Here is a 24,823-nt window from a genome sequence, read left to right on the forward strand (position 1 = left end):
TGTTATATTTAGGTCATGCTGATAGTCTAATCGCATTGATGCCATATATGATCTGACCATTAATACATGTGGTTAAAAATTAAGTGTAGAGTTAATGGCTACTGTTATCTAGCTGTAGATCACCAAATTGCGTATGATTACGGAGGTATATAAAAAAATCTCTTTACCTCTTGCACACACTGATTTTTTTCCCTGTAATTTCTTTGCTTTACACATCTTCATTTTTATGAATGGACTGTCTGCCTGCATTATGCCTGTTATCAATATGAATGTGTGGCCAGTAAGCATATACAGCGTATTCCGATTTCATCTGCATTTTAAGTGTAAGTGTGAACTGTTAGTCACAGTTTTAAGACAACTTGGTAAGATATATTTAGAGGTCTATTTCTAAGCCTTAATTGAGCTGAGTGGGAGAGTTTTGTGAAGATTGTCACAATGCAAAATCAAAGTGAGCTTTTACTGTGATTTTCAATGAATATATTTGTGTAGTATGTACCTGCAGAAAATGATAAGGCCTCGTACTGCGAGTGGGGGGTGTATTGTGTAGATGTGAGTTTGTTGCTAGGCACCTTAAGAAGTCTTCCTTCTTTTCTTCAGAATCTGTTAATATGCAGTTGAAATAGGCATAAAAGGTAATCAGAAGCCATAAGAACAATAAGCTCATAGCAGACTATAATCGTATTTGTTCAGTTCTCCTTGCTGACCTAATTGTATTTCAAAGTCCACTTACACGGAGTTTGTCAGGGTTTCATAGCTTTTTGAGGAGAAAGGTAGACATAAGTTCATAAAGTTCAACCTATATGCTGACATGTTGATTCAGAGAAGGCGAAAGAACCATGAGACAAATGCTATTTGTTCCATAATATGGAAAATATTCCGTCCCATCTCCATACACAGCAGTCAACTAATTCCTGGATCAACATCCCATCACAGAATCGAATACCCATAACCTGTAATGTTTATATCTTTCAAAAAAAGCATCTAGGCCTTCCTTGTATTTGTTTAGTAAGTCAACCATTACAACATCATGTGGCAGAGTTCCATAGTCTCACTGCTCTTACAGTAACGAATCTGCGTCCGTGATTATGATTAAACCTTCTAAATCTAGACATAGAGGATGCCCCCTTGTCACCGTTGCCGGCCTAGGTAAAAATAGCTAGTTGGAAAGATCTGTATATTGCCACATCATATATTTGTAAATTGTACCTCCCTTTAACTCCTTCATGATCTATGACGTACTCGTACATCCCAGGTCATGTCCCACCCTTTATTGCGGGCTCGTACGCCGAGCCTGCATCTTTCCCTGCACATGGCTGATCTGATCAGCTGACATTTGCCTCTAACAGCGGCGGGCAGATCGGAGATCCACCTGTTAACTAGTTAAATCCAGCTGTCGTGCAGCTCGATTTAACACACCATTCCCCGCTCCCGTCGGCAACCATGTGACGTGATTGACGGGGGCCGATGGGCTGTCATGACAGCCAGGGGTTAGCTGATGACCCCTGTATCTGTCATTACAAACGTCCTGTGTACGCCGGCTACGAGCTGGCATTCATAGGAAGTCATCATTTCAGCCAGTACAGTGCAGTGCTCATGCACTGCACTGTACAGTACAAGCAATCAGATGAGGGGACTGGTAAAAACAATAAAATGGTAAAAACAATAAAAAGTGGAAAAATGTTTAAAAAATCACCTCGCTTTTGCCCCATTGAAAATTAAAATAATAAAAAAATAAACAAAAAAATACTCATTTTGGTATCCTCCTCTTCAAAAATCTCCGATCTGTCAAAACATAAAACTAATCTGAGCGGTATACAGCGTAACAAAAAAAGTGCCAGAATTACATTTTTTTTGCCCACTGTGACTTGCACTAAAATGCAGCAAGAGGCGATCAAAACATAGCATCTACCTAAAAGTGGAACTTGTAAAAACGTCAGCTTAAAGTGCAAAAATATGCCATCACATAGCCCCAGATCCCGAAAAATGAGAATGTTACGGTTCTTGGAAAATGGTCACACAAGCCCATATTTGTCCCCTCCACAAAAAATGGCGATTTTTATTTAGTTTTTTTCACCAATACTTGTTTGGTATCTATGAACTCGTATTGACCTGGAGAATCATATTGCCAGGTCAATTTTACCATCTATTGAACATGGTTAATAAAAAAACAAAAACAGCTGTGGAATTGAGCTGTTTTTTTTGCAATTTTACCACACTTGGAATTTTCTTCTCATGTTCTAGTACATTATATGATAAAATTAAAGGTTTCATTCTAAAGTACAACCCTCAAAAAACAATCCCTCACACGGCTATATTGAGGAAAAAATAAAGTTACGGCTCTTAGAAGAAGAAGAGGAGGACAAAACAAGAACGAAAAAACAAAAAATCGCCCGCTGGGGCAGGTACATATGAGCTCTTATGGGAAGTGTCTGTGAATTGGAAAATATCTTTTCCCCCAGAATTAGATGATTAACTATTGGTGTCCAGATAACATCACACCTCTATACAGTTAGGTCCAGAAATATTTGGACAGTGACACAAGTTTTGTTATTTTAGCTGTTTACAAAAACATGTTCAGAAATACAATTATATATATAATATGGGCTGAAAGTGCACACTCCCAGCTGCAATATGAGAGTTTTCACATCCAAATCGGAGAAAGGGTTTAGGAATCATAGCTCTGTAATGCATAGCCTCCTCTTTTTCAAGGGACTCTAAGGGCTGCAATTAACTCTGAAGGCGTCTCCCTCGTTAACCTGTAATCAATGAAGTAGTTAAAAGGTCTGGGGTTGATTACTGGTGTGTGGTTTTGCATTTAGAAGCTGTTGCTGTGACCAGACAACATGCGGTCTAAGGAACTCTCAATTGAGGTGAAGCAGAACATCCTGAGGCTGAAAAAAAAAGAAAAAATCCATCAGAGAGATAGCAGACATGCTTGGAGTAGCAAAATCAACAGTCGGGTACATGCTGAGAAAAAAGGAATTGACTGGTGAGCTTGGGAACTCAAAAAGGCCTGGGCGTCCACGGATGACAACAGTGGTGGATGATCGCTGCATACTTTCTTTGGTGAAGAAGAACCCGTTCACAACATCAACTGAAGTCCAGAACACTCTCAGTGAAGTAGGTGTATCTGTCTCTAAGTCAACAGTAAAGAGAAGACTCCATGAAAGTAATTACAAAGGGTTCACATCTAGATGCAAACCATTCATCAATTCCAAAAATAGACAGGCCAGAGTTAAATTTGCTGAGAAACACCTCATGAAGCCAGCTCAGTTCTGGAAAAGTATTCTATGGACAGATGAGACCAAGATCAACCTGTACCAGAATGATGGGAAGAAAAAAGTTTGGAGAAGAAAGGGAACGGCACATGATCCAAGGCACACCACATCCTCTGTAAAACATGGTGGAGGCAACGTGATGGCATGGGCATGCATGGCTTTCAATGGCACTGGGTCACTTGTGTTTATTGATGACATAACAGCAGACAAGAGTAGCCGGATAAATTCTGAAGTGTACCGGGATATACTTTCAGCCCAGATTTAGCCAAATGCCGCAAAGTTGATCGGACGGCGCTTCATAGTACAGATGGACAATGACCCCAAGCATACAGCCAAAGCTACCCAGGAGTTCATGAGTGCAAAAAAGTGGAACATTCTGCAATGGCCAAGTCAATCACCAGATCTTAACCCAATTGAGCATGCATTTCACTTGCTCAAATCCAGAGTTAAGACGGAAAGACCCACAAACAAGCAAGACCTGAAGGCTGCAGCTGTAAAGGCCTGGCAAAGCATTAAGAAGGAGGAAACCCAGCGTTTGGTGATGTCCATGGGTTCCAGACTTAAGGCAGTGATTGCCTCCAAAGGATTCGCAACAAAATATTGAAAATAAAAATATTTTGTTTGGGTTTGGTTTATTTGTCCAATTACTTTTGACCTCCTAAAATGTGAAGTGTTTGTAAAGAAATGTGTACAATTCCTACAATTTCTATCAGATATTTTTGTTCAAACCTTCAAATTAAACGTTACAATCTGCACTTGAATTCTGTTGTAGAGGTTTCATTTCAAATCCAATGTGGTGGCATGCAGAGCCCAACTCGCGAAAATTGTGTCACTGTCCAAATATTTCTGGACCTAACTGTACTTGTCCCATGGGATGGTGAAATTCCAGTTCTGGGTTCAAAAGAATTTCTAACTTTGCTTAAGAGGTTAATAAAAAATGAAAACCCTTTTTAAATAAAAAAAATATGCAAAGAGTTTTTGTTTTCATTTGAAAGTAATTTCCATTTAAAGCTTGGGGATTTTATCATCTCAGTGGAGCGATCCTATAACAACTCCTTTCTTTTGCCACGGCAGCTAATATAGAAGATGTTCTTCTGAATGGCTTGCTGATACCGCCAGCTGAATTCACAGACCACACATTGTACACTTGCGAATTTAGGGTAAATTGGAAATATATCAAATAATTAAAGGTCATACAGATATTCACAATTTACTTTATTTTCTAAACTCAATAGAACCATAGTGTCCTCATTCAATACAGTAATAATTGTAATAGCCTTTTAACTAAAAATAACATCTTTGCTCATGATATCAAAACTTGACTGTGCAGAGTATGTATTGTTCTTTCACTTTGTTTTTGGATCTGTTTCATGTTTGACATTTATGCCACTGTTTTGTATTTGGGTCTAGGGAATACCTTAGTTATGGCAGCCATCTTATCTATGATGGAGCTATAAATTTGTCACATAATAGAATAGAAGATTAGAGTATCTGCCTAATTAAGACTAAAATATTCTATTTCTAAATGTTACTTGTGTACATGGGTGAATAACCAGTAAGAATCAATATTTCCTTTTAACGGAACTGGCCATCTGATTCATGCTGCCTCAACCATGGATAGCATAAATCCGAGACCGACCATGTTATTTCAGCTGTGTATGTTTTATTCTGAAATGCTGTGGTGTTTTAGAGAAAACAAAACTTTTGATAACTGGCCAGGCACTATGCTAGACTATGGACTAGAACATACTATAGCTGGCGTGGGTAAAAGGATACCACCAGCATAAATAGGGGGGGAGCAAGTGAGATAGGTCTCCCCAGAACATGTGATTAAAGGAGCAAGCAGACTAGCAGAGATTAACTTTTGCTAGCCTACTTATGAATCTGCACACATCAAGTTGACCCCTGAATATCCCCGTGTTGATCCCTGACACCAGAGAAACCATCGGGCAGAGTGTCAGAATCTGCAATCTGAACAGAGCCCAATGTGGCATGAGAGTCAGCTAAGTTTGTGCAAAACTCTGTGTGACAATAGCATTGATGCTACCTTTGCAGCCACACAGAGACCCAAGAGGCAAGAGGGCCCATTTCTCTCTCTAAAGCAGGTGGAATTTTCCATTTTGATTAGCTCTTCGTCTGCATAGGGCCCATATATTGTTCTTGCACAAAGCCATCTACTGTCTATGTCCACCAGTGGCCTATGGAATGAGGGAGGGGAGAAACCATCAGGGACCAACCTCCGTCTAGGCATCTGAGACACTAGACCTCAATTCATTAAGACTGGTTTTGTACCCAACAATTTTAAAGAAGGGGCGACGTGAAGTAATAGGCAACTGATTCAATAAGAGGCACTTGCCCCTTAATGAGTCTGGGGCATCTTACCAATGCCTTGCTCCTCACCAAAAATCTTACTCCAGTTGATGACTGGAGTAAGATTTTGGCAAAAGCTGCACCACATCTCTACAAGGTTTTGACAGGCAGATATTCCCACGCTTCTGTTCCGTCCATGATCCAAAAACTTTGTTGACTGTCGTGAAAACACCAAGAGACACAAAATACAAATTGAAATTGCACAAACATTTCAAGTTTTTTTTTGGTGTAAATCGGAACCATAGTCCCTGGCAACTTTTCAAAGTAAGCTTTCTCAAAACACTGCAGTGTTTTCAATGCTGTACGTAATTCGGGCTGCATGACTCAGGTGCTGGGTACCTTTTAAATGATGGATACATATTCCTTTCTTCTAATTGTGAGACATCAGAAGTACGTTTCTTCACACTTTTAGCTTCATATTAATCTTGTCAAGTAAAATATTTCGTAATTTTCTATATTTGAGTGGGAATGCTGCCTATTTGGGCAAGTGACTCCTGAAAACGCCTCATTTACCTCCCGTTTTACGTAATGAAAACAGACAGTGAGAGTGTAGAGGAAACAGCCACTCTAGGTACCAGCTGCTTTCTGTAATTAGAGAGATATATTTAGCTTGTGTTCCCAGAGCATAGAGCTAAGTCCTACGCACATCACAAGGAGGGAGGGATGCGGGATGTGATACACAAGACAGAGCTGGGCTTCCGCTTTGTGTTGTGTCTATAGTGGAACCTGTTTTAAAGGGAACCTGTCATCAGAAATTTCGCCCAAAAGCTAAAAGCTTCCCCCTCTGCAGCTCCTGGGCTGCATTCTAGGAAGGTCCCTGTTATTATTGTGCCCCATGTGAGACCAAAATAAAGCCTTTATAAAGTTCTACCTTTTTGTATGCAGCTTCTGTAAATCTGTCACGGGGGCGGGCTCTCTGCCGTCCGTTATTCTGCCTCCTGGTCCTGTATGCCGCCCCCATCGCTCCTTTCCATATCTGATGCACCGCCCACTGCTCCAGCCATCCCCGCGCATGCCCAGTGCCAGTCTCACAGGACTGAGCAGTGTGACAACTGGTGACGTGTGCGCAGGCAAGTGATTATGGGCGGGACTGTGACTGTTATCAGCAAGTACCCGCCCATAATCTCGTGAGCGCGCAAACCTCTCCAGCATTCACACTGAGCTCAGTGTAGATGCTAGACTGTATGGGCTGCTTCCAGGAATGACGTCCCTTTGTCATGTGATAGTATTTTGAACACGCCCCTATCACGTGACAAAGGGACGTCATCCCTGGAAGCAGCCCATACAGTCTAGCATCTACACTGAGCTCAGTGTGAATGCTGGAGAGGTTTGCGCGCTCACGAGATTATGGCCGGGTACTTGCTGATAACAGTCACAGTCCCGCCCATAATCACTTGCCTGCGCACACGTCACCAGCGGTCACACTGCTCAGTCCTGTGAGACTGGCACTGGGCATGCGCGGGGATGGCTGGAGCAGTGGGCGGTGCATCAGATATGGAAAGGAGCGATGGGGGCGGAATACAGGACCAGGAGGCAGAATAACGGACGGCAGAGAGCCCGCCCCCGTGTCAGATTTACAGAAGCTGCATACAAAAAGGTAGAACTTTATAAAGGCTTTATTTTGGTCTCACATGGGGCACAATAATAACAGGGACCTTCCTAGAATGCAGCCCAGGAGCTGCAGAGGGGGAATCTTTTAGCTTTTGGGCGAAATTTCTGATGACAGGTTCCCTTTAACACCACTGATGCCATTGTTCCCGTCTGTCATAGTCATGTGGAAAAGATCAGGTTAAAAAAAATTGAGCTCGGTAATGCTAGAAGCATACATCTCTGGAAATGTACAAGACCATTATCCGATCTTCAGAAGAAAGCTGTGATTTCATGTCCGATAAAGAAAAGGCCTCTTTTCACTTTATTAGATTACCCATAATGAAGTGGCCCTTTCTGGCAAACATCAAGTGCATCTTAATGAGAATGAGAAGGATGGCTCTGAATGACAAACCAAACTTGTAAACTGCTTCATTGCATCACCAAACAGCCATTAGAAATGTAATGGAAATATATATTGGTTGATTTTCAGCAGGTGTCTGGGTTCTGCTTTCTTTACTATAGTTGCATTAATCATTCCAACATTTTATAGATGCTAGAAAATTGTTAGTTGTTCTAAATGAAATGTTCCATCCGCTTAAGGGTGCTTTACACGCTGCGATCTCGTTAGCGATGTGTCACGCCAGATCGCAGGTGCGATTGCAGAGATCGCACATAGGTCGTGTTTGTAGCGCCGGTCAGATGTGCGATCTCGGAAGACCGCATCTGAGATCTGGCGTGTCACATCGCTAATGAGATCGCTAGCGATGTCGCAGCATGTAAAGCACCCTTTACACTAATATTGTTGGCTACATTCAGCAGCAATCGCCAAGTATAAAATGTTCAGATCCATAAAAAAGGGCTAGTTTGGCAAATCTGACAGTCGCAGCCCGAGTATGTTCTTTAGGTTTTCTGTCTCGTACTCAACAGTCTCATTTGCAGGTATGAGGCTTTTCAGTTCAGCACAGAGATCCGCAGCCTAGATTCATTCATATAGACATGTGTTTTTATATATAGAAATATAAGCCCTGCATCCTCTGAAAAACAATCTTAATGTAACGACCTAGTTTGTGACAAAAGGACACTCTTATTGGTAAATGCTAGTTGCATGACAGCCTATGGCTATAGCTGCCATACCTATAGTAAAAATTAAATGCGACTAAAGCCTACTTTGCACGTTGTGACATTGCTAGCCGATTTTAGCGATGCCAAGCGCGATAGTACCCGCCCCCGTCGCACATGCGATATCTTGTGATAGCTGCAGTAGCGATCATTATCGCTACGGCAGCTTCACACGCACTTACCTGCCCTGCGACGTCACACGGCAGGAGGCCAATAGAAGCGGAGGGGCGGAGATGAGCGGGATGTAAACATCCCGCCCACCTTCTCCCTTCCGCATTGCCGGAGGACGGCGGGCGCAGGTAAGGAGATGTTTGTCGCTCCTGCGGCTTCACACACAGCGATGTGTGGAGCTGCAGGAACGACAAACAACATCGTACCTGCGGACGCACCGACATTATGAAAATGAACGACGTGACACAGATCACCGATTTTTGACTGTTTCACGCTCATTCATCTTCTCTCCTAGGCTTGTGACGTCGTTACCGGCGCCGGATGTGCGTCACTTTCGATTTGACCCCGACGATATCGCAGTAGCGATGTCGCAACGTGCAAAGTACCCCTTAATCTTTGCATTATGAGAACAATATTTAGATCCCATATCATTACATAAATGTAGATATTGAAGGAAAGTAGGATAATGACATTGGATGTCCACATGGCCAACACTGTGTATCAAGAAATATTTGTCTCTCCAAAGGTAATAATTCTTATTCTATAGAGTTTAAGGCTATGTGCCCACGTGTGCGTATATGCGTGCAGTTACGCTGTGTGTTGCACTGCATGCGTCCTGCGTCCCCAGCACAATCTATGAAGATTGTGCATAATCCATGCGCACGTTGCGTTTTAGTACGCAGCGATTTGCATGGTGCCAAAACGCTGCATTCTAAAAAGCAACATGTCACTTATTTCGTGCACTTTGGATTCAGGTCCCGCTCTGTCTATGGTGGGGGCTGCATCCAGAGCGCATGAAATCTGCTTTTTCACTGCATTCATTACACAGTGTTTCTACAGCGATTTGACGCGCACATGTACTGTCAAATCGCTGCAGAAATCTCTGCAGGGACACGACGCAACATGTGCACATACCCTTAAGCCTTTACATTGCAAAGCCACAATTTTGGTATTAAAGATAGGAGGACAAAAAAAATCTGCAAACTATTGGATTCTTTTTGTCTTGAAAATCAATCTCTGTCCATTGGCACCAGATCTCCATTGCATGTGGGGAAACAGTAAGGAAAGACTGAAATCTACTAAAAAGAGAGAAAAGATCAGCATACACTTCTCACAAAGAAATAGGAATATTAGGCTTTCTGGCAAAATGTGTGTAAATCGTAAAAAATTCACACTACAGTGATATTTTACTGTGAAAGTACGGTATTTAACTAGAAGCATGCAATGGTGATTTCCTCATCTCAAACAATTTATTGAAACAAAAAACAACAACAGTGGTGGGTATACCCCCTCAAAAAATGTCAATGTCTACATAACTTGTCATCTGGATTTGAGCGTCAAGTTGTAATTGATGCTCAAGGCTACATGACAAGCTATTGAGACACTGATGTTATTCAAGTAGTAGGGGCTTGTCACTGTATCTTTCACAAACTCTAGGGCAGTACTGCATTGACTAGAAACACCTACCCACACTGTAACACCACCACCAAAGGCACTGGTGACAACAGTGGCTTATGCATAGTGCTCTCCTTGACATCTCCAACATCGTTGGTGGCCATCAATTCTGGTCAGTGTGAATTGACTTTCATCAGTGTACATCACTGAGGCCTACTGGTTCCTCGTCCAGCAAGACGATGACGCCTGAGCCTGGTGGTGTGGTCCAGTACCGTAGCAGGTTGTTTAGCACCCAGACCATGCTGATGTAAACCGTTTCGATTAGGAACGTAACACTTGGGTGCCCTCACCTCTCTTAAATATGCCTCAAGTTGTGCGACATTCATCATCCTGTTCCGGAGGACATTGTTGACAATGAAGTGGTCATCAGTGTGGGCCGTGGCCAAAGGACGTCCACTTCTATGCCTTTCTGTGAATCCTTCAGTCTCTCTGGATCTTTGTTGCAACCTGCTGATGACACTCTGTGATACGCGAAGCTCAGTGGCTACCTCCTTCTGAGAACATCTTGATTGAAGCCTCGGAATGGCGAGGTACTGTGGGTCAATTGTTAGGTGTCGTCTTGATTTCAAAATGTCAAAATGTGCACAGCATGATGAGGAGGACTATTTTATATACAAATTGTAATTTCACCCCTAAATTTATTGGGTAATTCATAGATCAATCATCTGTTGTTAATTTTGCCATTAAGCGCCTTGTTAGAGAGCAGAAAGTTATGCAAAAAGTACTGAAGCATTGAATGTGCATTCAGAAGTTTAGAGAAGGTCACATTAAGTTCACCTGAAAAGGTTAGAGTGCATTGTAGGATAATCCTGGAATTTCACCTGAAAGCCATATATTGCTCTTTTTGTGAATAGTGTATGTAAAGAAGACTTAGCAATTGATGGGTTTTGCTTGCTCTTATTGTGGGAACTTTTTGGAGTTTCTATGTTAAACCAGCTAATTAGGGAAGATCAGACTGAGGGCTAGAGTGTAAGAGGTGTCCGACATAACTAGGGAAGTAGTGAGCATAGAAGTACCGTAAATAAATTAGGTGGAAGAATGATCCATTTTAGTTTGATGCAAAAGCGGCATAAAAGTATGTGAAAATGTTGTGCTATTCGCCGTTTTACTTTATCTGTGGAGACAGAAGCTATCACCCTCTGGTTGTTAGCAGTTAGCTGGAAAAAATGGTCATGGCATGGCAAACAAAAGGGTTAAGAAATAGTGTGGATTTGCTAAATGAGCTGATGTGCACAGATGGGGGGCTGTGAGGTGGTCCTTGGAGTTAGTGGAATTCTGACTCTGACCTTCTTTTGGGGAAGGAGCCAAGAAGGCCCTAGACTCCACAACAGCATAATTTATATAGTGGTCTGAGTGTAGTCAGCAAGTTTGTAATTTGGCCCATATTTACTATATTCTGCCTATGCACTGTGGTAAACTGGCTAGAGTGAATTGTGTGGGGCAGAATAACACCAGGATTTTGGGGCTCTATGTACAACTGGGGGGGGGGGGAGTCTTCAAGTTAGGCTACTTTCACACTTGCGTTGGACGGCTTCCCTTGCAATCCGCAGCCTTGAGGAATTATGGTAACTCTTGCAGGAAACCGTTATTTCCTCATAGACTTTCTATTAGCTACGGATAGCAACGGATGGTCTCGCGTTGCATCCGCTGCACGACGCAGTGTCGTTATTTTGACGCTGCATCGGGCGGAGGGAATGCTGCATGTAGCGTTTTTTGAGCAGCGCAATCCATAGGATTTTGCTGCGCATGCTCTCTCTGCCTCCCTGCACACGTAACCAGGGTAAACATCGGGTTACTAAGCAATGCGCTTTGCCTAGTTACCCAATATTTACCCTGACAACGGGTGCAAGGAGCCAGCGCTAAGCGGTGTACGCTGGTAACCAAGGTAAATATCAGGTAACCAAGCAAAGTGCTTTGCCTAGTTACCCGATATTTACCCTGGCTACGTGTGCAGGAAGCCCGACACTTTCCCGCTCGGCTCCACCCTCTCCCGCACTCCACTCCACATGTACACACACACACTCACACTCACCTGTCCCCAGCCTTGCATTCCTCGCTGCACTGACGTCCTCAGCGCCATGGTCCCGCTCGGCTCCACCCACCCCGCACTCCACCGCCCCCGCCCCCTCACACATTCTCGGCGTCCGAACGATCAGCTAATCACCTGGCGACCGGCTGCTGTGAGCCATCAGCTGATCGTTCACAATAGTCTGCCGCCGGTAAACCGAAAGAAGAAGAAAAAAAAAAAAGATTCCGTTGTTTTGTACGATCCATTGCATCCGTTGTGCCACTACATGCAACACATCCGTCACACAACGCAATGCAACGGATGCCGTTCAACGCAAGTGTGAAACTAGCCTTAGTGGACCAAATCTACTATGTCCTAGTCAAGTCCATAACTTTTGTTTATCCCAGGCATATGCAGTATGTACAAGTAACTATACATGGCTGACTAGATTGCAGTATTTCAGGTCACCCTAATGTGCTCTTTAATAAAACAAGACTGAACAGAAGCCGATTTTGTTGTCTCTAGAGGATTACTATATTCCCCTTGGGTGATGATTAGTACTGTTCTGAATATTTTAGTTCTATCACAGATGGGGAACTCTTTGAATTGCTCTTGGTGTTCTTCAGGTTCTTCAGGTAGGATTGTATGATCCGAACAAGCCCTCTGCACACTGCTCAGCCAAACAAATCTTTAATCACACTAATGACTGCGCTCTCAAACCATATGTTGGGATTGTTCATCTGAATATTGAGTTGAATCGATTTTTAATACTACGCCTTCTAAGCCCCATATTTTGTGATCTAATGTGAAAGGACAAACCTAATTTTAATTGATCTTCAATGTCATTTTTTTTTCTTAGCTTTGCTGAAATCAAATTTGTTTTCTTATCTTGGCACAAATTCATTTAAAATGTACAATATTTAGCAAGAGATGGGAAAGTGAATAAAACCAAGATCATATTGCTGGGTGTAAAACGTTACCTATTAGCCTACTAAAAAGATAAGCCTTGCATCAAGCACTGACCATTATTCTATCTCACGTTCTCTCGCAGAGAGGGATTCTGTAATTAGGCCTAAAATAGAGGCAGACTTTTAGATAGATATTTGCGTGTCTTTTTATATGTCACATGAAGAAACCACCGTTGGGTCCATGAACTTTGTTACTACAGAGAAGCCACAGTCAAAGCGTTGCTGCTTTAGTGATCATGGGGTTTTATCTTGCCTGCATGGGAAGGGTAGTGTTGGTCAAATTCTGTGTATCTGTGGCTAGCATTAGGTTTCCTTAGTGGTCATTTAGTGAAATGCTGTTAGGTTGTGTGCAATTTGATATGCCGACAAATGTCAAAGAATGGTCTTCCAGTGTTTGGAATAGTTTTCTATTTTAATGCTGGGAATAGATGGCATACAATGTTCCCAGTCTGGTAACCCAGAATAACTAATTGACCATGTATGCACTTTGAGCCTTTATGCCCTGGCAACTACAGAATTTACTATTAGAGTTAAATTGTCTGTCCACTGTGGCACCTAGCAATGACTATACTATTGTCATGTGTCTCTTTGCCTCACACTGCCACCTCTGCTAAAACCAGTGTTCTGGCCTTCCTCCATCTAAAATGCCTGGCAATTGGGAGCACAGTGGTAAGCTTGAGCCATTACTCTTTATGTCTCTGCAATATTGGATGCAGGAGGACCGGAACATTAATCTCAGGACAGGAGACAGTAAGAGGCAGAAAAAGGGTACCAGGGAGCTGGCTGTTAGGGATGAATATTCGGCTTTGTGAATATTTTACGAATAGGTCGCCGCTATGCGAATATTCGATGCGCAATGCAAGTCTATGGGAAACCCGTATAGTTCAGAATTGTTATTTGGGTTTCTCATAGACTTACATTGTGCATCGAATATTCGCAAATAGTCGAATAGCGGCGACCTATTTGGAAAATATTCGCAAAGCCAAATATTTGAGGTATTCGATTATCCCTAGTGACTGTATATGACAAATTGTATAATCTCTTTTGAGTGCCAGAGTGGACTGTCGCTTGCAGTTGGCCATACAATTTAGACTGCTATCCATCCAAATCTTACCCCCAAATATGCATGAACACTAGAGTCAGCCATGAATGAGAAGATACCCCATATATATTAGATGGTCTGCTCTGTATATCCCATCCAAAAAGGTAGGTTTGTCATCGTTAACTTAATGTGTGTTAACAAGTTTACATTACATAGTGTGCCCAGCATGGCAGGTTTGCTTTTCTTTCTTTCGATCTACAACTTCACAGCAAAACATTGTCAACTTTTGCCCGATTTCTAGGGAGGAATTGGCAGAAAATAATGTTCATGCTCCTCACTATGGCGTAATATGTACCCAACAGCTTTTCAGGTCATTTAAGCTTTCAAATTGCAGGCTTGACTTTTGGAACCTATATATTTTTTCTTTGCTAGATGTTGGAGGCTTCCAAAGCTATTAATTTGCACTGCCAATAGTGGGATTTTCCTAATGCCCTGTAGTGCAAGTCATTTTGTTTATCTTCATATGTCCTTTGCTTCTCTTTTAGGAGCCCGGTGAGGAGTCTCTGTCGCTGGACTTCCCCGAGATCGATCTGTCACAGTTGGATGCCAGTGATTTTGACACGAACAGCTGCTTTAATGAGTTACAGTGGTGTAATGATCAGTCGGAGAATGAGTCCAGCCAGTACAGCACCGATGACTCTGAGCTATTTCAGGTGAATACTGACTTTTTAAATATCCATTTATGCTACATAGTTCATTGGAAAGATATATGGTTAACACAACTACAGCTTAGGCCCCCTTTACACATCCATGTCCCCGGTACGTGTGACGTCCGTTTTCACATGTACCGGAGACACTGACACACGTAGATCCATTAAAATCAATGGGTCTGTGCACACGTGTGTGTTTTCCCATGGACAGTGTGTCCATGTGGAGCATACATGTGTCCGTGTGCTTCACGTGTAGACAGGTTTGTTTTTCTCCAGCAGCAAGGGTGTCACACGGACCGCACGGATGTGATCCGTGTGACATCAGTGTGACACGTACCGGAGAAAACCACATTTCTGTGAAAATTAATTTCTACACTCACTTTCTCCAGTGCTACTGTCTCTGCCGCTGCTGTCACTTATTTCCAACCTCCTCTCATTATCCTCATCGCATATTCACTGCAGCAGAGGGGAGTCAGCAGGGCTGGAGACTGCAGAGCGGAAGACATCAGCACCACGGACAGCAGCGCCAGGGACAGGTGAGCATAAAGTTCCTGTTATCCATGTATTATCACGGATAGCACACGGAGAACACTCATGTGCCAAAATCACGGCGCACGGAGGGCCATACGCACCTTTTACACATCTGTGGTTTTTCACGGACATGTGAAAGAGGCCTTAAGCCTGCTTTACACGCTGCAATGTATCTTACGATGTGTCGGCGGGGTCATGTCGTAAGTGACGCACATCCGGCATCGTAAGGTACATTGCAGTGTGTGACAGGTACGTGCAATTGCGATTGAACGGTAAAACGTTCATCAAATACACATCGTACCTTTCTCTAGAATTGCACGTCAGATTGTTCATCGTACCCGGGGTAGCACACATCGCAGTATGTGACACCCCGGGAACGATGAATAGATCTTACCTACGTCCTGCGGCTCCCGGCCCACAATGCGGAAGGAAGGAGGTGGGCGGGATGTTTACGTCCCGCTCAGCTCTGCCCGCACATCCGGCATCGTAAGGTACATTGCAGTGTGTGACAGGTACGTGCAATTGCGATTGAACGGTAAAACGTTCATCGCATACACATCGTACCTTTCTCTAGAATTGCACGTCAATTGTTCATCGTACCCGGGGTAGTACACATCGCAGTGTGTGACACCCCGGGAACGATGAATAGATCTTACCTACCGTGTTTCCCAGATAGTAAGACACCCCCGATAGTAAGACGTAGTGGGGGTTTTGGGGGGGTCGGCTAATGTAAGACGTACCCCGAAAGTAAGACGTAGTAAAAATTTATTTATTTATTTATTTTTTTTCTTCTTTACAGTACAGTTACAGCGGCCGAGCGCTCAGCTGAGCGCTCAGCTGAGCGCCCTGACATGCCGACGGCAGAGCGCTCAGCTGAGCGCCCTGACATGCCGGCGGCCGACCGCTCAGCTGAGCGCCCTGACTTGCCGGCGGCCGACCGCTCAGCTGAGCGCCCTGACTTGCCGGCGGCCGACCGCTCAGCTGAGCGCCCTAACATGCCGGCGGCTCAGCGCTCAGTTGAGAGCTGACACATGCCGGCGGTCTGGCGCTCAGCTGAACTCCCTGACATGCCGGCGGCTGAGCGCTCAGCTGAGAGCTGACACATGCCGGCGGTCGGGCGCTCAGCTGAACGCTCGGCTACCGAGAAATGTTGAAATGTTGCAGTAATGTTGTCCGTGCTCCATCAGGACCATGGACAACATACAAAATCACGCAGCCTCAGTGCCCTCATGTGCAGCCGCTGGTGGTTAAGTTTCCTTAACTTGCGGTACACTTAGGGCGCAATCGCGGCAAGTCCCCATACGGTACATTGCATGGAGACTTGCTGCGATTGCTGTGGGATTTTTTCCAATATAAGACATACCCCGAAAGTAAGACATAGTGGCACTTTTGGGGGTAAAAAGAATGTAAGACACGGTCTTACTTTCGGGGAAACACGGGTACGTCCTGCGGCTCCCGGCCCACAATGCGGAAGGAAGGAGGTGAGCGGGATGTTTACGTCCCGCTCAGCTCCGCCCCTCCGCTTCTATTGGCCAGCTGCCGCGTGACGTTGATGTGACACCGAACATCCCTCCCACTCCAGGAAGTGGACGTTCGCCGCCCACATCGAGGTCGTATGGACGGGTAAGTACGTGTGGCGAGGGTTATTCGTTTGTGCGGCACGTTCAACAAATTGAACGTGCCACACATATGATGGGGGCGTTGCAAATCGCATACGATATCGTATGCGAAATTGCAATGTGTAAAGCAGGCTTAAGATATAGTCATGGATTGGTTATGGGAACACCAAGAGGCTACTGTAATGATCAGTTTTCCACACTTCACCATTATTATTTAGGCATGTTTACAATGGCAGGTTTTTGTCCATAATGAATGCCATTGAACAATATAAGTTGATGGGCGCTCAATTAAGGCCTTATGAGGATGAACAATCCTTGACATGATCATTCAGCCCACACACAGATTGCTTATTGTCTGTCCCCAGGAGATTTTTCGGCTCACTTTTCAGCTGATTGCTACCATTTTTACAAGGGCCAGTGATTTGGAGCAATCGTTACAAAGCATATCATAACAAGCATACCATTTCATTTTCTTTTCTTCCCAACCAATTAGTTTTTTTCCATCGTTAGGTTGCTATTACACCGAGGACTCTTAAATGTATTTTCCACCTAAATTTAAGGCCTTCGTTTGTCAGCATGGATTTAGATTCTCTGAGGATCTGTGAAATGCACCGTACAGGATGTTTGGGAGTTTGGGTTTAAACACCTCCGATGTCTCGGAGACTGCAGCAAAGTCTGTAAGAAGACTAAGGGGATTTGGGAGCCAGGTTACCAGCAGGTTACAGCAAGCACACGCATCAGACTTTGGAAATGGCTTAGATTTTGCAATGAAACTGCCAAAGAAGCGGAAAGCTTTTCCTCTTTGTGGAATAATCAAATCAATTGCATCTCGATCTCTCGCTAAACCCTGGATCTGCTTTACAGGACTCATTTGGGTACTGGGAGACATAAACATGAAATGGTCTGCAAGTTCCCATAAAATATAAGTGCACTGCTTGTTTCAGAGCAGTTTTCAGTCCCTATTTTTCATGAGCTAACACACTGTATGACAGAATGTCTAATACCAACAACCTATAAATCTCTAGAGGAGGTCAAACGTCTCTTTTTAGGAATAAATCCCCACAGTGGTGCATTGTAGATATTGATTTTTTCATTATTAAAGTGTTCTGACCATAGTGTGGAGCCATCTCTAAACATGAGTGAAGTTTAGATTTTCTCTTCCCTTTTATAAATTGTTCCTTTTATTGAATATAAACCATTAATATTGGGGAGTAGTCAGAACAGAAATATAACCAACGCAAATTAGAAGCGGAGAGCAATGCAAATTATCACCTTCAGGCTAGTATTATTATGCAGCAATATTGAAGATGCGTAGGACAAGACTTGATGACGAGAAGGGTTTAGTCTACAGTTACTGAGAAACGTTTGTTAAAGGTGACCCTACATGCCAGATAGCTGTCTCTCCTGACCGCTCCTTCCCTCATACCGCCAGATGCCAGGTAGTTGTCTATTCTGCCTGACCATTCCCTCATACACACATGCTAGATAGCGGTCTCTCCTGCCTGCTCCTTCCCTCATACCCATACATGCCAGATAGCTGTCTCTCCTGACCGCCCCTTTCCTCATACGCACAGATGCCAGGTAGCTGTCTATTCTGCCCGACCATTCCCTTATACACACATGCTAGATAGCTGTCTCTCCTGACCGCCCCTTTCCTCATACACACACATGCCAGATAGCTGTCTCTCCTGACCGCCCCTTTCCTCATACGCACAGATGCCAGGTAGCTGTCTATTCTGCCCGACCATTCCCTTATACACACATGCTAGATAGCTGTCTCTCCTGACCGCCCCTTTCCTCATACACACACATGCCAGATAGCTGTCTCTCCTAACCGCCCCTTTCCTCATACACACACATGCCAGATAGCTGTCTCTCCTGACTGCCCCTTTCCTCATACCCATACATGCCAGATAGCTGTCTCTCCTGACCGCCCCTTTCCTCATACCCATACATGCCAGATAGCTATCTCTCTCCTGCCTGCTCCTTCCCCCATACCCATACATGCCAGATAGCTGTCTCTCCTGACCGCCCCTTTCCTCATACACACACATGCCAGATAGCTGTCTCTCCTGCCTGCTCCTTCCCTCATACCCATACATGTCATATAGCTGTCTCTCCTGGCCACCCCTTTCCTCATACCCATACATGCCAGATAGCTGTCTCTCCTGACTGCCCCTTTCATCATACCCATACATGTCATATAGCTGTCTCTCCTAACCACCCCTTTCCTCATACCCATACATGCCAGATAGCTGTCTCTCCTGGCTGCCCTTTTTCTCATACACACACATGCCAGATAGCTGTCTTTCCTGGCTGCCCTTTTCCTCATACACACACATGCCAGATAGCTGTCTCTCCTGGCTGCCCTTTTTCTCATACACACACATGCCAGATAGCTGTCTCTCCTGGCTGCCCTTTCCGCCATACACACACATTTATTTTTACGCCTCACCAGCTCAGCGCACTATATTGAGAAGTGGGCAGAGCTCTGTTGGGATGGGATGTGGCCAAGGATACTTGACAAAGTCATCACTTGTTGTCTTACATTTCTGTCTCTGGGCAGCAGCTGAAAGATGCGCATGGCTTTTTATGAATTTAGCGCATCTTTCTCTACCGCATACTCCATTATGGCTGGCATGCAAAACGTTAGTCTTTATGTATCTGAGCCTTCGTATTTCTATCTGCATTTGTGCTTGAAAGATTAGATTAGGCTAAAAAGCATGGCATTTTTGGCTTGATGTCAGTTGATAAACTCCTCCCATCTTGTCCATACGCTTAAGGGGACCACACATCAGATATACGCTGGCTGAGCCTGTCGAATTTGGCAGAACTGGCTAACCAACTAATAATGCAGATGTCAGGGGTAATAAGGATTGGACATATTGCTTTCAACATGCACATCCTTTTGTTCTCAAGAAAGATGAGGTGTCATCCAGTAGCTTATTCCTCTCATTAGAGCACGTCTTTAGCTGTAAATATAAATGGCGCTGATATTGAGTGATTTTTTGTAAGCTTGGTCACTTAATCGGGAATACATAATAGTAACGTTTAATTGGCTTTAATATGTTTGTTTCTTGGCGATCCTTAAACTGACTGTAGATATTACATGGATGGATCTATGACTATAGTCTTGAGTAGGTTTTGAAAAAGAAATGAGATGGTGTTAACGAAGCCGGACAATATATGCTAGAAGAACATTTGATTAGCTGTAGTCTGCTTTTTGCATTCTAATGCGGAGATTAAAGGAGTGGGTCTGACGAAGTGTACCACAACCATTTCATTTCTTAATAGATCTGCTATATCCATTACCAAAAGATAATTTGTTTGTTGTTTTTTTTGATACATGGGGTCCCTTATGGTGAAACACACAGACTTATTTATAGGATTTTATATTGTTTTAAGTCTATTGTATTGTATTGTACAACTGTGACTAGCAGTACTCCTTTAATAAGTCAGGCACAAATAATTATACTGTCTGTCTGTCCACCCTTCTATTCATCTATCCTATCTATTTATCTATCTATCTATCCATCCAACTATCTATATCTCTATCTACCCTACTTATCTATATCTCTATGTATCCTTCTACTTATCTAAATCTCTATATATCCTTCCTATTTATCGATCTCTCTATTTATCCTTCCTATTTATCTATCCTTCTACTTATCTATATTTTTATCTATCCTTCCTATTTATCTGTCTATTCCTATTAATCTATTCTTCTACTTATCTAGCTCTCTATTTATCCTTTCTACTTATCTATATCATTATCTCTCCTTCCTATCTATCGATCCTTCTACTTATCTGTCGCTCTATCTCTCCTTGCTATTTATCTATCCTTCTATATATCTATAACTCTATCCTTCATATTTAACTGTCTATCTATCGTTCTACTTATCCGTCTGTTTAGCTATCTATTGATGTCACCATTTCTCTTTTCAGATTGATGGGGAAAATGAGGCCTTACTGGCGGCCCTCACACAGACACTAGATGATTTTCAGGAGGATGATATCAACTTCTCAGCCTTCATATCCTCTGGAGATGGGGACTTCTACCCCGTACCTGCCCTTTCGCCAAAACACAGCCGCCCAGCTGAGTTCCCTAAGGGTCTAGAAACTGAAGATGAGCTGTCTATAGTAAGAATCACTTCCTACTGTTTAAAGTGGAAATGGATGAGGCCCTGAATAGCCGCCTGCATGGGTATGATAGGCACCAAAGGTCTGAATTTTTTCATTTAAGGCTTTAAAAATATACAAAACTCATCCATATGTTGTTTGTGTAATATGTTCTTACTAGTATCCAGGATCCAGATCATTTCTTGTTAAGGTGCAGTTCACATGTTGACACACGAGGCATGCTTCAAATACCCTAGAAGTGGCTGCTGGAATTATATGTATGACATGATATTTTATTTGCAGGAAATAAATGTAATTTGGAGATAAACACTAAAGAAGTTTATACTGTCCAGTTACATGTAATACTAGAAAGCTGTAATCATGTCATAAACCTGAGAGCCATGCCGCTTACAGATTTTATTATTTTGTTTTTTTTATTACATTCTCCCAATATAATCATTGTGGTTGTGTTTCTGAGTAATATTAAAAAGACTGCTTCTATTGAATATAATTAATAGTTCTATTATTCTCTTCCCTTAAATTCAAGTCTTTAATGAATTCAATTTAAGTGCGGAATAAATGCAACAATTAAATTTCTCCATTATAGCTGTCTTTTCATTATGACAAGGCTAAGTTAAACCTTACGGGGACACATTATAAGCAGTCGTGTTAAAATAGCTATACGGATTGATTAAAATGGGGGGATATGGCTAATTTTTTCGATCAAGCTAGCATGAGGCCCTTTTCACATTGTGTCGACAATCCGCATATATATGTTTAAGTAGTGTGGTAGACTATTGAGCTACGCTTGTATCCAATGGATACTGTCACTAATTATTTATAAATGTATTTTGCTTTTTTTATTCTGATTTTTTTTTTTTTTTTTAAGGATATAGACAGTATAAATATGTGAGCAGGGCCTAAGGCTACATTCACATTTGCTTTGTAGGCACTGTCAATCACTCTATTATAGTTTTCTCTTATGACCGAAACCATAAGGCAAAGTCAACAGAGGCGAAAAGTTTTTCTTTTTAACTTTTTTTTTTTTTTTTTTTAAATAAGGCATTTGTAATTAGTAATATAAATACATAAACATATATATTTGATACCCTGTGAACACTTCCACATTTTTTTCACATTACAACCATAGAGTTTAATATATTTTTGGGGGATTTTATGTAATATACCAACACCAAGTAGCAAGTATTTGTGAAGTGTAAAGAAAATGATACATGGCTTTCTAAATATTTCTAAACTCGAATTAATCTGAAAATTGTGACGTTTATTTACATTCCAGCCCCTGTAGTCTGACTGATATCCCTAAATTAAATCCTGAAGGAGCATTTGCCTTCAGAGTCACCTAATTAGTAAATTGAGGCCACCTGTGTGTAATTTATTCTCTATATAACTACAGCTGTTCTGTGAAGACCTCAGAGGTTTGAGAACATTAGGAATCAAAAAGCCTCTTTGAAGCCAATGAACACACCAGACAGGTTAGGAAAAAAGTTGTAGAGAAAAATAAAGCAGGATTAGTTTCTAAGAAATAAATATTCCAAGCTCTGAACATCTCACAAAGCATGGTTCAATCCTTCATCAAAAATTAGGAGTATGGCACAACTAGACATGACCGTCTATCTGAACTGACATCCCAAGCATGGAGAGCACTAATTAGAGAAGCAGCCAAGAGGCCCATGGTTACTCTGAAGGAGCTGCAGATCCACAGCGCAGGTGGGAGAATCTGTCCACAGGACAATTACACCACTGTATAAATTGAACTGTGCAAAGCGATAAAAAAAAAAGGGTATTGTACTGGACCAGTGTTATTCATTGAGGCCCTGCTGATAAACGTTTTTGTTTTTTTTTCTCATACTGATTTTGCATGAGAAAAAATTGCAGCATGCTGCAGTTTGACTCTGAAATTGGATGAGACTCACACATTCAATTATATGGGTGTGAGAAAAAAATCAGATGCCACACAGAACCACGATATAGCATCTTATTTTTAAGGATACATTATAATTCTATAACATGGGAAACTAGATACTCCTGTAAATGATTAATAGATTGTATATGGAAGTGAGAAATAAATCGTCCCACTTTTTGAGATGAGAATGGGACAATTTTTTTTTTTTTTTTTAAAACTGTAATATGACTCTAACCTTAGTCATATACTCCTCAAGTCTGTCCTTTATGAAAGAATAAAGACATTTTAAAGCCATGTAGGGGCCACAGCTAGCATGTAGAAGGTGCTGTGGTCATGTGAGACCAAAGTAGAACTCTTTGGTCTAAATTCAAAACACTGTGTGGCAGAAAACTAACACTGCAAATCACCCAGAAAACACCATCCCCACTGTCAAACATGGTGGTCGCAGCATCCTATTTTGTGGGGAGGCTTTTCTCCAGCAGGGACAGGGACGCTGGTCCGAGTTGTTGGGAAGATGGATGAAGCTAAATACAGAGCAATCATGGAGGAAAACCTGTTAGAGGGTGCGAAAGACTTGAGACTGGGATATAGGTTCATCTTCCAGCAGGACAGCTGCCCTAAACACACTGCCACAATGGAATGGTTTAGATTCACGTTTGTGAATAGCCCACTCACAGTCCAGATCTAAATCTCATTGAGAATCTGTGGTAAGACTTGATAATTGCTGTTCACAGACACCTCCATCCAATCTCAATGGACTAGAGCTACAAAGTAGAATTGGCAAAATTTCAGCCTTTAGATGTGTAAAGCTGCTAGACATCCCCCAAAAGACTTGCTGCAGTATTTGCAGTGACAGGTGGACCTACAAAGTATTGATTCAGGACTAGAGACATCCCCTAAAAGACTTACAGTAGTATTTGCAGTGACAGGTGGTCCTACAGAGTATTTATTCAGGACTACAAACATCCCCTAAAATACTTGCTGCTGTATTTGCAGTGACTGGTGGACCTACAAAGTATTGATTCATGACTAGAGACATCCCCTAAAAGACTTACAGTAGTATTTGCAGTGACAGGTGGTCCTACAGAGTATTTATTCAGGACTACAAACATCCCCTAAAATACTTGCTGCTGTATTTGCAGTGACAGGTGGACCTACAAAGTATTGATTCAGGACTAGAGACATCCCCTAAAAGACTTGCAGCAGTATTTGCAGTGACAGGTGGTCCTACAGAGTATTGATTCAGGGCGCTAAATACAAATGTACGTGACAATTTTTAGATTTAGATTTTAAATATTTAGAAAACCATGTATAATTTTCTTTACACTTCACAAATACTTGCTACTTTGTGATGGTATTATAGATAAAATCCCAATATAATCTATTTGTTGGTGGGTATAATGTGAAAAAAATGTGGAAATGTTCACATGGTGTGAATACTTTTCCAAGGCACTGTATATGTGATCTCATGAACTGCACAGCAGGGGCCTATATTTTACTGCATGGGGTTAAACTTTAGGGTGCAATAAGGATATTTCCTATTTTCCAAGAAGATAAAATTGTGCTAGCTGTTGGTGCATGCAAGTAATATAACACTTATTACACAGATGAGCAGGCTGGCGAAAAGGATCATTTATTAGGCGCTTACAAATGACATATATGCTTAATGGATGCTGTGCTCCCCATTTGTGCAGCATCTATTTTAGCATTCAGATTGTTTGATCTTATAGATGGAAAGTTTGCGTTATATATATAAAAAGAAGTGTGGATTAATACTTGGATGATTTGTCACTTCTATTCCTTTCTATGTTGTGTGGTTCCTCAATTATTCCACGTGAAATGTATGAATAAATTAACATCTGGCTTTTACCACCTATTTGTGTGTGCTATTAGCGCGAACCCCCAATTTGTCAATACAT

General features: G+C 42.3%; 1 protein-coding gene across 1 annotated transcript in view; it reads left to right on the forward strand.

Moving 5' to 3' along the window:
* The window catches only part of PPARGC1B (PPARG coactivator 1 beta), a 151,487-nt gene that overhangs the window by 94,151 nt on the left and 32,513 nt on the right, over positions 1–24,823 (forward strand). Inside the window, exons 2-3 of the mRNA XM_075344637.1 lie at positions 14,547–14,714; positions 20,807–21,001. Of these exons, the coding sequence (XP_075200752.1) occupies positions 14,547–14,714; positions 20,807–21,001 (363 nt within the window). The remainder of the gene's footprint in view (positions 1–14,546; positions 14,715–20,806; positions 21,002–24,823) is intronic.

Source organism: Anomaloglossus baeobatrachus, chromosome 4 (assembly GCF_048569485.1).
Source record: "Anomaloglossus baeobatrachus isolate aAnoBae1 chromosome 4, aAnoBae1.hap1, whole genome shotgun sequence".
Taxonomy (NCBI): Eukaryota; Metazoa; Chordata; class Amphibia; order Anura; family Aromobatidae; genus Anomaloglossus; species Anomaloglossus baeobatrachus.